The 11,282-nt window shown below is 48.6% G+C and overlaps 1 protein-coding gene across 7 annotated transcripts in view; it reads left to right on the top strand.

Moving 5' to 3' along the window:
* Positions 1-1,552: 1,552 nt before the first annotated feature.
* Positions 1,553-11,282, top strand: part of LOC119098504 (post-GPI attachment to proteins factor 3) — a 24,016-nt gene continuing 14,286 nt past the window's right edge. Inside the window, exons 1-4 of one of the 7 annotated variants that reach the window (XM_037221445.1) lie at positions 1,553-1,725; positions 2,800-2,971; positions 4,134-4,249; positions 4,561-4,713. In XM_037221445.1, coding sequence (XP_037077340.1) covers positions 2,836-2,971; positions 4,134-4,249; positions 4,561-4,713 — 405 coding nt within the window. In that variant the 5' untranslated portion in view covers positions 1,553-1,725; positions 2,800-2,835. Of the gene's footprint in view, positions 1,807-2,222; positions 2,972-4,133; positions 4,250-4,543; positions 4,714-11,282 lie in introns of those variants that run through there. The other 6 variants (XM_037221446.1, XM_037221443.1, XM_037221447.1 and 3 more) reach the window with 6 other exon arrangements.

Raw genomic sequence — 11,282 nt, 5'->3', positions numbered from 1 at the left:
GGTTCGTTGGCTATTCATCCCCTCAAAGAAGTACTGTTTACATGGACCTCTCATCTGCGTCAACATAGGCAAAGTCGACCTCGCATGTCCTTGAAAGTCGATAGCTAGTGTGTTTTTGAGACAGATGGTTGCAGTGGTGCAGCTACTGTGCAGATGATAGCTGGGGGGGGGGGGGGGGGGGGGCGTCAGGGCTTTTGCGGAGATCGTGGCCGCATGAATATGTGAAAAGATGGACCTCGCCGGATTATCCACCAAGCGGCATCGAATGGTAAATATTTCTGTTAGTAGGTGTTTTGTGCCTGTCAGTCTCACAGGCTCGGATCGTGCAGTTGCCTGCATACTAACTTTGATTTTGGCTTTGGGAATTTTTGCTGGCCTCTGCTCTGACCCAAGGTCACCATGTTCTGGAAAGGATAGACTTTCGGTGAAGCTTATCTACAAACAAGCTTTTTGTAGGTTGGGGCACTTTTGGTGGCCTTTGACCTGACACAAAGACATTACCTTATGGACAGAATGGCTATCGACCATAGCACATCGATTGGTACAGGTTTCGTGCCGATCGGTTGCGTACGCTCGGAACATTGGGGCGTCTACAGACAATATTGGAGATATCAGACGTTTGTTGATGACGTTCGACCTGACCGACTGTCACCATGTTTGGAAAAGGAGAGGACTCCAACAATGGCGCATCACTAAGTGAAAGTTTGTACTGATTTGTTCCATACGCTTGGAGATAGGAAAGTTTTCAGGTCAATTTACCCACTTTTTGGAATGTTTGGTGACCTTTGACCTATCTCAAGGTCACCATGTCCTGGAAAGGACAAGCGGCATCAAATTGTAAAGGTTTCGTATTGACCGGTGCCATAGGTTCGGATGATGGAATTGTGAACAGATTTGGGCGGCTGTTTGCTCTCTCCCGTTCTTGGAGACTTACGGAAGCAAATTTGTTGCACGAACCGCAATCAAAAATGAGTAATATATACGTATGTTATTATGCCTACATGATATATATATATATATATATATCGCCGCTTTTAGTACGAATAGGTGCTAAACACCGCTCGCCTCTTAGCAATAATTCGTACTAAATATTGTCGAGGATGTGTTGGCCCAGCCTGTGGTTACCGCACTGTGTTGTTTAGAATCTATGCTTGCTAAACTCCGCCAGTTTTAGCACGAATCGATACTAAACACAGTTACCCTCTTAGCCAGCATCCGTACTAACAAGTCTTGAGGACGTGTTGAGAAGCCACGTATACTTGACGTCAGCACAGAGACTGAGATTTGGTAGCCGTAGTATGATTTTTGGCTGAAACTCTGCAACGGTTGGTAAATACTAGTAGTATGATTCCCAGCGGAGAGTACAACAATGAACTGGGTAGTCATTCCGTTTTACATCTTTATTACAATATTATATTGATCGATATTGTATTGTTTTGGAGATAAAACCCTCTAGAGACAAACAAGTGCTGCGATCTGCCTCCAAAAATAAAACCTACTAACCCACGTTTTCTATGTCCGAAACCCGCACCACATTCGTCGTAGTCAACGTGCCTAAACATTTATGTGGAATGCCCCTTTGTGAAATGTACATTTATTCGTAAACAAAGGGATATTGTGCGTAACGTTTGCATTACAGTTACAAATGAGCAATAGTTGTTCATTTATCGTTGTACTGCCGTACCTAAAAGGAGTGAAATGTGAAAATAAGGTGATAAGAGGAGGGTAGGTGCCAAGAATTTCACCGTTTCTTTACTGTGATCTTACTACTTGTTGATAAAGTTGCAGATCCGTGATGTCTAATGGGTAGGTGAAAAAGGGATGTTGGGAATAATATCCTGACTACCCTTATATATCCCAAGACTTTCCGATTTTAGATGTGGTCCACTACTCTGACCGACGGAAATTGCAAAACTTGCCAGAAGTCGTCCCATATTAAGGAAAATCTGCTACCTTGGAGTGAACTGGCGCGCTCTGCATTTACGCCTCCCGGGGTTCACTCCTCAATGTACCCATCACGGCAAACCAAGCCTGCATCCACCCTGGCAACGCCCATCTTAAAGCTGCAGAATGTGCATTCCAATTTCTCAATGCGCGTCCCATTGTGCCACAAGCCCGTTTGGGTCACCGTTTCTTATCTCCACCCTATTCTGTTGTATGTTGTACTCTTTTACACAGACTTTCTAAGCAGTTCCGGCTAGAATCCTCCGGGATAAGTCACTGGTGAATGGGTTACCCCATCTCTTTGTCGGGGGCAGACTGGAAGCGCATTTCAGCAATACTTTGTAGCTCTGGTGCAAACCAACGCCATTTCTCAGCTTAAAATGCTTCATTAAATGTGTTAAGTCGAAAAAAATCGGTTCATGCAGATATCTATGCTTAAACCACCTCGCAGAAAACGGCGTTTTCACGCAGCCGTGGCATTGGTGCCATATGATGTAGTCTCATGATGACGTCACAGCATCGCTACCCAGAATGTAGTAATGCCAGGGCTTGGGCGGCGGGACGAATCAGTTCCGTGCTGGTGTTTTTGCGTTGAGGGGGTGTCGTGTGCGGACAGCGATATCACGCTGTCGTTTTAAGCATTGTTTGTTCATGGGAGGGCGTGCTTCTGTGACTGTAAGACGAATAATGAATGATACGAAACGTGTCATTTGGAAGGATGGGACGGCTAGAACACATTATCGAAACATTGGAATGTTCTGCGTGCGTTTCTAACCTGAACTTTGTTCATACACTGATTTGCTTTTTGATAACCTCCAGCCATACACGCCCAGTTCTCCATTGACTATATTGCAGGTTTCACAGCACAAGTCTGCATTGCACAAACAAGTCATGCACCAAGACCTATTCTTTGTGGTCTTTCTCATATGTTGCTTTGGTCTAGGATGTTGTTCTTCTGGGGATAGATCACACTGGTTTCAATCATGCCTTGCAAATTGTGTGGAAAATAATTGCACAAACACCGAAGGTACGTATTTCTGTAAATCTATATTGGTGTCATTTAGTCTGATAAACTGTTGTTTGACAAGATGTAATGTTGAACTCATTTGTTTCCTGGGAGTTGGCACTTATAAGTGGAAGTGCAGTTGCACTCTTAGTCTAGGTACTAAATAATCAAGTGGTGCTGATTGTGTTCTGCACTGGGCATGTTAGTGTTCAGACTAAAAATGGTGCTAAGGTTAGTTGACAGCTAACATGAAACAAGAAACTAGGATGCACTGACATTGTGCTGAGGCATAAAATTGTGCTTGTGCTTGTGAATGATACATGCGCTGGGGTCTTTAAATGTCAATTGGGGATACAGCTGCATCCTGAGTATCTCAGAAAATGAATGTAATGCCTCACACATTGCATAGGAAGATTGGCTATGAAAATGATTTTTGCATTCCCAAGTTGTTTCATGTTGCTTTTGGCTCATTTTGGGTGTTTCAGTATCTATCTACATAGGTAGCAGGAACACCAATATGTTTTATGCTATTATACCCACATCTTGAGGTTTGCTGCCCGCTAGCCTTTCCCTTGCTCCAAATCAGCAAGTGAGCATCAGACCAGGCAGGGGCCAACCCAGCATCCAAGCATCTCAAGCCTGAGAAATGGATCCAGTGGATCATATAACTGGGTTCATCAGCAAAGAGCAATGTAGTACCAACACAAAATGAACAGCACATGTCATGCAGACATGTGCTGTTCATTATCATAGCATGCAGAGGCTGCCAGTCAGGATTCTGGTAGCATGATGGTATATTTACATCCTGGACACTCTGCTAGATGAGGTTTGGGATGCTTTTGTAGTTGTAAAGTACCTGCTTGACTGGCTGACTCAATGCTGCAGATAATTTATCTCTTCACTGTGTTGATGCCAAAAAACAGCATTTGTGATATCCAAGGCTGATAGGCTGATAGGCTGATACCCAGGACATCTCAGGGTCCAGGGTCCAGGGTGTCTCAGGGTGTGAAGTCTAGGCCTGGCAATCAGTCAAAGCCATGCTCCTTTTTGCTGTAATGATAATGCTTAGTTGGTTAGGAATTATATCAGTGCTCCCCCACTATGTCAGACAAAATGAACTGCTGTCAAGAAACTATTGAGGAAAAGGTGTGCAACTTTAAATCTAACTGTTGTAATTCTGCAGGTCCAGCAAGAGGTTTGATTTGGACCTGCTCAGATGATTGCAAGTATGAATGTATGTGGAGCACAGTGGAAACCTTTGTTGACAATGGAATGGGTGTTCCACAGTTTTATGGTAAAGTAAGTATAGAAGGTGTTTTGTCATAAAAATTGGGTTAGTGACATATGCTGTTCATTTTTAGGCTATTAGCTGACTGGCTTATACCATACCAGCTGCAGCTTTCTTGAACTGATTGGTATTGTCCCATGTTTAACCACACTGACACCATTCTGTGTTGTCTATGCACCATTGCCTGAACTGAAAACTGGAGGATTGTCAATTTCATGCATTGTAACTCTGCAATCATGCAGGAAAATGGTGTTATTATTGAGTGAACTGCAATAATGGCACCATTTCCCAGTACGCAGGTGTAGTGGTGACCATCTTTCAGTGGCCGTTCGTGCAGTGGCTAGGGCTTCAGGAGCCTGCCAGTGCCATCTTCTCTATCCTGAACCTGCTCGGCCATGTGCTGATGCTGCGTCGCTTCACGTCACTGGTACCTCGACACGCGCCGCTCTTCTGGCTCTGGATCACCTACAGCCTGGTGAGACAGCAGCGCAAACTGATGCTTCTCACGACACCTGTACCAGGTCTCTGCTAGCACTGAACATGGACACTCGTTGGCCAATGACTGCCACTTAAGCTAACATCTTTTTTACCTTTTGTTTTTTTTCGCGATCATTAGCTAATAGCTGAACGCATTTGCTATGACGACGCAACCGCTATAAGCCCAGCTACTCAGTTTTAAAAGCTCACAGCTGCCTTCTTCATCCACGTGTCGAAACAACGGCTCCGACTCTGCTTTGGCCGTTTCTCTGGTCTGTTACTCATCTGTCTGCATTCACCCCTGGACGGTCGACACAAGCGTACAGGCACCAGTAGGCCAGCGGGCCTGCTGCTGGCAGCCTTATTGGGTGTGCCAAAGATGTCCCAGCAGAAGCCAGACAGCTGGTAGCCCAGAAGGGCACTGCGTGCCCCGCTCAGCGCTGGCCGCGCTGATCAGGTGCTGCCAGGTGCTGACCGCTGACGGCGGCGTGGGATGCATCAGAGGTGGCCCGTCAATGCTAGCATGGCCAGCAGCGCTGTAGGGCGGGATACGCTGAAAGTCACGGACCATAGCGTGGTGATGGTAATTTCGTGCCGGTGCACTGATGAGCCACAGGCTCGGAATGTGATTGGAAAAGGACGAAACTTGGAGGTCCGCGCTGGCCGTGGTGAAATCCCACGCAAGCTTCTCAGGCCGGCCGGGAGCTGCTCAAAGGGGGTGTTTGTACCCCGGTGTTTGTACCGTACCCCCGGGCCCACTCGAGACGCGGCTGAACACCGTCCAGTGCGCTACGACGGGGGCGGGGTCAGCGGGGTGGTGCTTCGATCCGCAGGCTGACCGGGAGTAGCTCCTTCATCGGACGTGTGTGTGTGTGTGGGGTGGGGGGGGGGGGGGGATTTCGTCCCCCTTTTGGTGGATCCGGTGGTATAACGGTCGCTGCCAGACGACGTCAACGGGCGGCGATCTGGGCCGAAGGCTCAGCTTCATCAGTGTTGGGATTTATGCCCGTCGGGATACCAAGTCCGGCGAATGTGGCGGCCTCCGTAAAAGTGCGGTCAAATGTCAAGCAGCGTCTGGCGCCTGGTCTGAGTGCATGGCGCTGGCGTCCATTGCGACGCGACGGTCGACGCATGCTTTGATATCTGGCCGGGCGGCGCTGCCGGAAACCCGCGCATCCGGGCTACGAGTTTGAATGAACTTTGCAACTGAGGCGTGGTTACGTTTGTGAATAGTCTTCCAGCGCTACAGAGCTTCGATGATAGCTGGGTTGTGACATCCCCGTCCGTGTGGGGCGCTCTCAGCGTTTTGTCGAAGGGCTTGGTCGAGATCTGGGCTGTCTCCCGACGCCTACCATGCCTCCCCATCTGTCCCGCTCGCTGCCGTGTCCTCTCACGGAGCCCGGGAGCGCGCGCCACCCACACTCCAACAGCCGCCTGGACCGCCCCCGGGTGGGGTCTCCTGTGTTGCGAGACTGGCAGGCATGCAGGGCTGGCTAACGTCGCGTCTGCCGCCGGCTAAATTTGGCGCGGCTAGTTCTACGGCTCCGCTAATCCTGTCCTGGTCAGCTGTTGGGCAAGACTGGGCCCGATCGGTGAACGTCGGACCGGCGGATCGCCCCGGTCCACCAGCCGGCCGCCGGAACGAGCCGGTCCACGTGCCGGTTTGCACCCACCCGGCCGGCCGCGCTCCAGGTCGGGAGCCCAGCTGAGCTCTGTGACGTCACGCTGGCCCAACTCTGGTACGTGACGGCAGGGGACGCTCGGAGTGCGGGGAGGAATGGCAGAACCGGGTGAGACGGAGAGATGTGATATTTTTTTACGTGGGCGTGGCATCGGGCTGTCCTCAGCTTCCAAAAGTTACCCGATGCCGTCCTTTTGGTCGCGGTTAAGTTGTAAACAGTAAAACAGTAAATTGGTCGAAACCATTTGTGACGTTGGTAGATGGGAGAAGACTACTGACAGAACGTAGTTGGCTCGTTTGTTCTTCCCGGACGTCGCACCTTTCATTCTGTAGCATATATTCAGCGTGTTGGCCCGCCTCATGTGAGCGGTGTGCATTGCATGCGAATTTAATTTATTGATGGCCACGCACCGCAAGTACGTACCATTATCAGTCCTTTAAGCCCGTTGATGGACCAGGCACTAAGCTTCCCACTTGCCAATTCGCAGTCTTTGAATTGACGAGTAGCCGTTCCGTTTGAAGGTTCTTCTACGCGTGCCAAATCTTTGTTAGGTGTGATTGGGCGTGGTGCGGCACCACGGCGAAGTTTCTTCAACCTCGGAACCATCTCACGCCTCTGCTGCCACATCCGACACCGGACCAGCCCCCCCCCCCCCCCACCCCCACCCATGGCCCGTTGCTGCCCCCGCCTCCGCCCTCACACCGTCCCGGGCCACCGCGCACGCCATTGCAGTGCCAGTATTCCGCCGGATGGGGCATTGGCACGCGGGACAGTGCTCGGCTGCCGGCGGGCGGCAGCGTTCGGCCGTTCCAGTCAGAAGCACTGAAGCCTGGTCTGCCGCTGTCGCCGCGTCGGTGTGCAGTGGTCCACTTTGGCTTGGGTTAGTTGACGTCAGAAGGCGGGGATCACTTCTCAGTTTTGGTTCGGTGCTCGAGTTGTCGGAAGACAGCAGTGTCTTGAATTCTGAAAATTTTGGCGGAAAACCTTTCAACCGCGTTGTTTTTAACCTTACTTCAGTCTTCAGATGTTTATTTTCGTGGCGTTCGCTTTATTCCTGGATTGCATGCCAATTAGTACTATACTTGTACGGAGTGGGGTGGGGTAAGCACAAACAAAACACTTTTGCAAAAGTGAAAACTCCGATATTCCTGCGCCACCTAGCCATCTCATGGCTTTTCCTGACGTGGACAAGGCACTAGTGACCTGGAGATAAAAATGCATTTCGCGGCGTATGAGCAGTCTTTATTTGCCTCCAGTGCTTATCAGTTGTAACGCTAACAAAATGATGCTTTCACATGGCTTCCAGGTTAATGGAAATATCGGGGTCTTCCAAAAAGGAGTGCAAAATGAGGTCGAAAAAGCCCACTAAAACCCGCCTTAGGATTTTCCCATTTTCAAAATGGCTGTGCTTTGCATGGCTGGTTTTGGAAAGTTTGACGTGTTGTTCTCACATTCCCGGCACTGGCACTTTTTCACCGTCGTAAAATGGTTCAAAAATGTAATATTCGTCTATGGTGTTGTGTCATCATTTGAACTAAGACTGCTCCAAATCGACAATGTCAGTTACCGTTGTAGCGATTTTTGGTCCTCCAGAGCCTACGTAAGAACAAAAGTGATTACATTCGTTATTTCAAACCACTTAAGTGGCGATTTATGGCCACCTTTCCTTCTCCAGACATATATTTTAAGAGCACCTGAAAAGTAAATATGCCTTCTCCAACTGATGCCGATACGCACTTAACTTTTGTGTCTGCACTGTTAGTTGTCGGGTAAGAATTACATTTGAGACTGCGACATGCCTGCGCAACATTTGGAGTAAAAAATATTTGGTTTTCGTTCGGGGAACAGGGATTTATTGACTCTTATGATGCACACTGCTCGACTTCGGCATCCCGTTTAAGCATTCGAATCCGCGGATGCGGAAAAATGTCTGCGCCACAAACTTCATCACCTGTTACCGCCATGACTGTGATTGGTCGTGCAGGGAGCTGAAGAGGGATATGCAAGCTCATGTTATGGTTGTATCTCAACTTTATTCACTTCAGCCCATTGTGTGCTACTTGACAGCGCCTGGAGATGGCACCCAGACAGGTGCCCAATGAGCGTTGAAGGTTGCTGTGTTTCTTGTCACGACCAACATCTCTTGCTGCAAAATTGAGAGCCTGTAGTGGAAGCCGGAAAGGCTCGTACTGTCATACCTGGATTTTGCCGTACGTGTATGTTGATGTCAAACCAAGGATAACCTTTCGGTATATTTTAGGTGGCCGCTGTGACCATGCATAACGCTTTTTGTATCATTTTGTGTGGCCTTAGGCATGGGCGTAATAACATTTTTAGGATGGTGAAGGGGAGGGGGGGGGGGGGCGGACGGAGAAATCAGAACTGAAGAGGTTGCCAGGAATCCGAGGGGATACAGGCTGACAGAAAGTAGCAGTGAACGAAACGGATGAACACAATTCATATTAGTGTGCCTTCCTATAATTGAATGCACCCAGTTCAAACATCACATATCACGTTCAATGTAAAAATGTGCATGCAAACCAAATGATGATTTATGTGGTGTTGATAGCAGAATTGCCAAGCCATTCTTTCTATTTATTATGCAGGTGTCATGTTAAAATGACGAGCTGTTGTAGGTTGATCTAAGCCTCATCGTAGTAAGTTAAGCAGCACCCTTGATGCCCCTCTCCCCCCCCCCCCCCCCAGAAATCACATCCACGATCACCACACGGCGTTCATCATGCGGCTGTCCGAAGATTCATGTCTGTTCCCTGCTGGAAGTCATCGGCTGCTGCGAGGCGTTTTTAGTGAACCTTCCATGATTGCATACGTAAACCGCCGCCCTCAGAGGGCGGGCATGTGCCCCATGGTGTTTTGTGGGGTTACCTTTCCGGTATGTTATGCAATTGTGTCGATATATTAGATAGCCTCTGGGTAATGGTTGCACTTGTTTTGACACTTAAACACGTGCCCCTAGCATTTCTAGTATCTGAGTAGGTTTTTTAGGGACACTGCGGGGCGATCCAATGCCGGATCAGGCGGCGGCCGGCGACCGACGATTTCACGGACTTGCGCGGCAGGCCGACACGGTGACATCGACCGAGCCCTACATCATAAACGTACGCTCAAAACACAAAAACAATTACATACCATTGCTCTGATAATAAGACAATGAACACACTTGTGGAGGTTGACGTCACAATGCATGGTCCGGTGCATACGAGCGTACAAAGCCGATGAAGCTCTAACGGCAGGACAATTTAACTTTGACCTGGCCTCATGGGACTAATCTTTAACCTAGCGGCACAACTTGTTACCAATCTCGCGATCTCGCAGAGTACAATCCACTGCATTGTTTGCGGTACTCCATCTATTTGTGGTGTCAGAACGGCAGGAGGTTGCGTCGCCCCTCCTTCCCTCATCAGTCTAGGCTATTAAAAACACAGCGGATCAGAACACGAGGTATTACCAGGTTTTCAGCTGTGCACAAGGTGTACCGCCGTCCGCCAAGCAGTGCCAGAGATGCCCGGTGACCTGCTGACGCGGATGCCTCGCGTAGTGCTTATACATCACTGCTTAATTGTTAATAGGGACGGGCTTACCAAAAGTCATAAGTACAATTGCTCGGGAAATTGTGATACGTTTCCGATTCATATCGTTATTCCGTTTTTTGTGTGCTAAATGTGCCTGGGAGCGGGAGTCCGGCAGCCTTGGTTTTAACACGGGCCCAGTAAGGGATGAGTGCTGCATTACGGTACATCCGTTGTGGAAGTATTTCGGCAAAGATGGTATGCAAATGTCGACGTAGGTCACGGGTTCAGGGTTTGTTGGGGTGTGGGCGGGGTTGTTGCTTAATTACATACCATGCTGTGAGGAATTGGCGTCTTCGACGTCTGATTAGTTAAGATCGTGGCAAGGTATTTTCGTCAGTGTAAGGTGCACTCTTTACAACAGGGCTGAGAGAAGTCCCTTAAGGTCACTTAGAACCTGAGATATATTTCGACCAATTCAAATAACTTAAGCAATGGTCAACGATCACGAGTAATAATCAGTCAAGGAGCGTATGGCATGGAATGGACAGTGGATGGTGGGGAAGTCTGGAAGGAAGAAATGCTTGTACTGGGAGAGGATACCAGACCAGCAGAACGATGGTCGGGGCCGGAAAAAGGGGAAGGAATTAAAGACAATTAGTAGACAGTGAAATAGTGTATTACCAGCCCAATTTTGTGGCTTCAAACATGTTGGCAATTATATAATTTTGCCATCTCCTTGTGGATAGTGACATCACCCCTCCGCCCAAAAAAGATAATTTGAGGACACCGAAAGACAGTCCCGGTGTTTCTCATGCAGTTGTTCAAATTTCTTAATTATGCAATCATGTAATTATGTAATTGATTATATATAGTATATCATATAGTATATAAGTATATAATTATCTAATTTTTCCATCTCTTTGTGAATAGTGACGTCACCCCTGCACCCCAAAAATATAATTTGAGGACACTGAAAGACAGTCCCGGTGTTTCTCATGCAGTTAGTCCAATTTCAAGCACTCGACGCACATATGATGGAGCACCACTGTGTTGACGTGAGAAATGAAAAAAACTTAATTTGGGCATAGTTCTAATTTATTTCCCACCTTGCGTGCTCCTCATTCTCACCTTTGCGTCTGCCGTGTGATCTGTGCCATATTGGACGCGACTCGATCCGTGCCCAGCCCCTATGAGACTCGTGGTGTGAAATGAACCTCGGAAATCGGCAGTATCGAGGCGCGCCAGCTCGGGCTTGCATCCTACTCCCAGTTCCGTCTCGTCGGACGGCGGCCGTGACGTCACGCAGGCTGCCGCCGGGGCCGGCGCGGTGGCGTTATTTGGAGTTATTCGAC

Source organism: Pollicipes pollicipes, unplaced genomic scaffold (genome assembly GCF_011947565.3).
Source record: "Pollicipes pollicipes isolate AB1234 unplaced genomic scaffold, Ppol_2.1 Scaffold_4740;HRSCAF=5597_pilon_pilon_pilon, whole genome shotgun sequence".
NCBI lineage: Eukaryota > Metazoa > Arthropoda > Thecostraca > Pollicipedomorpha > Pollicipedidae > Pollicipes > Pollicipes pollicipes.
This window is presented reverse-complemented; position numbering and strand designations above follow the sequence as displayed.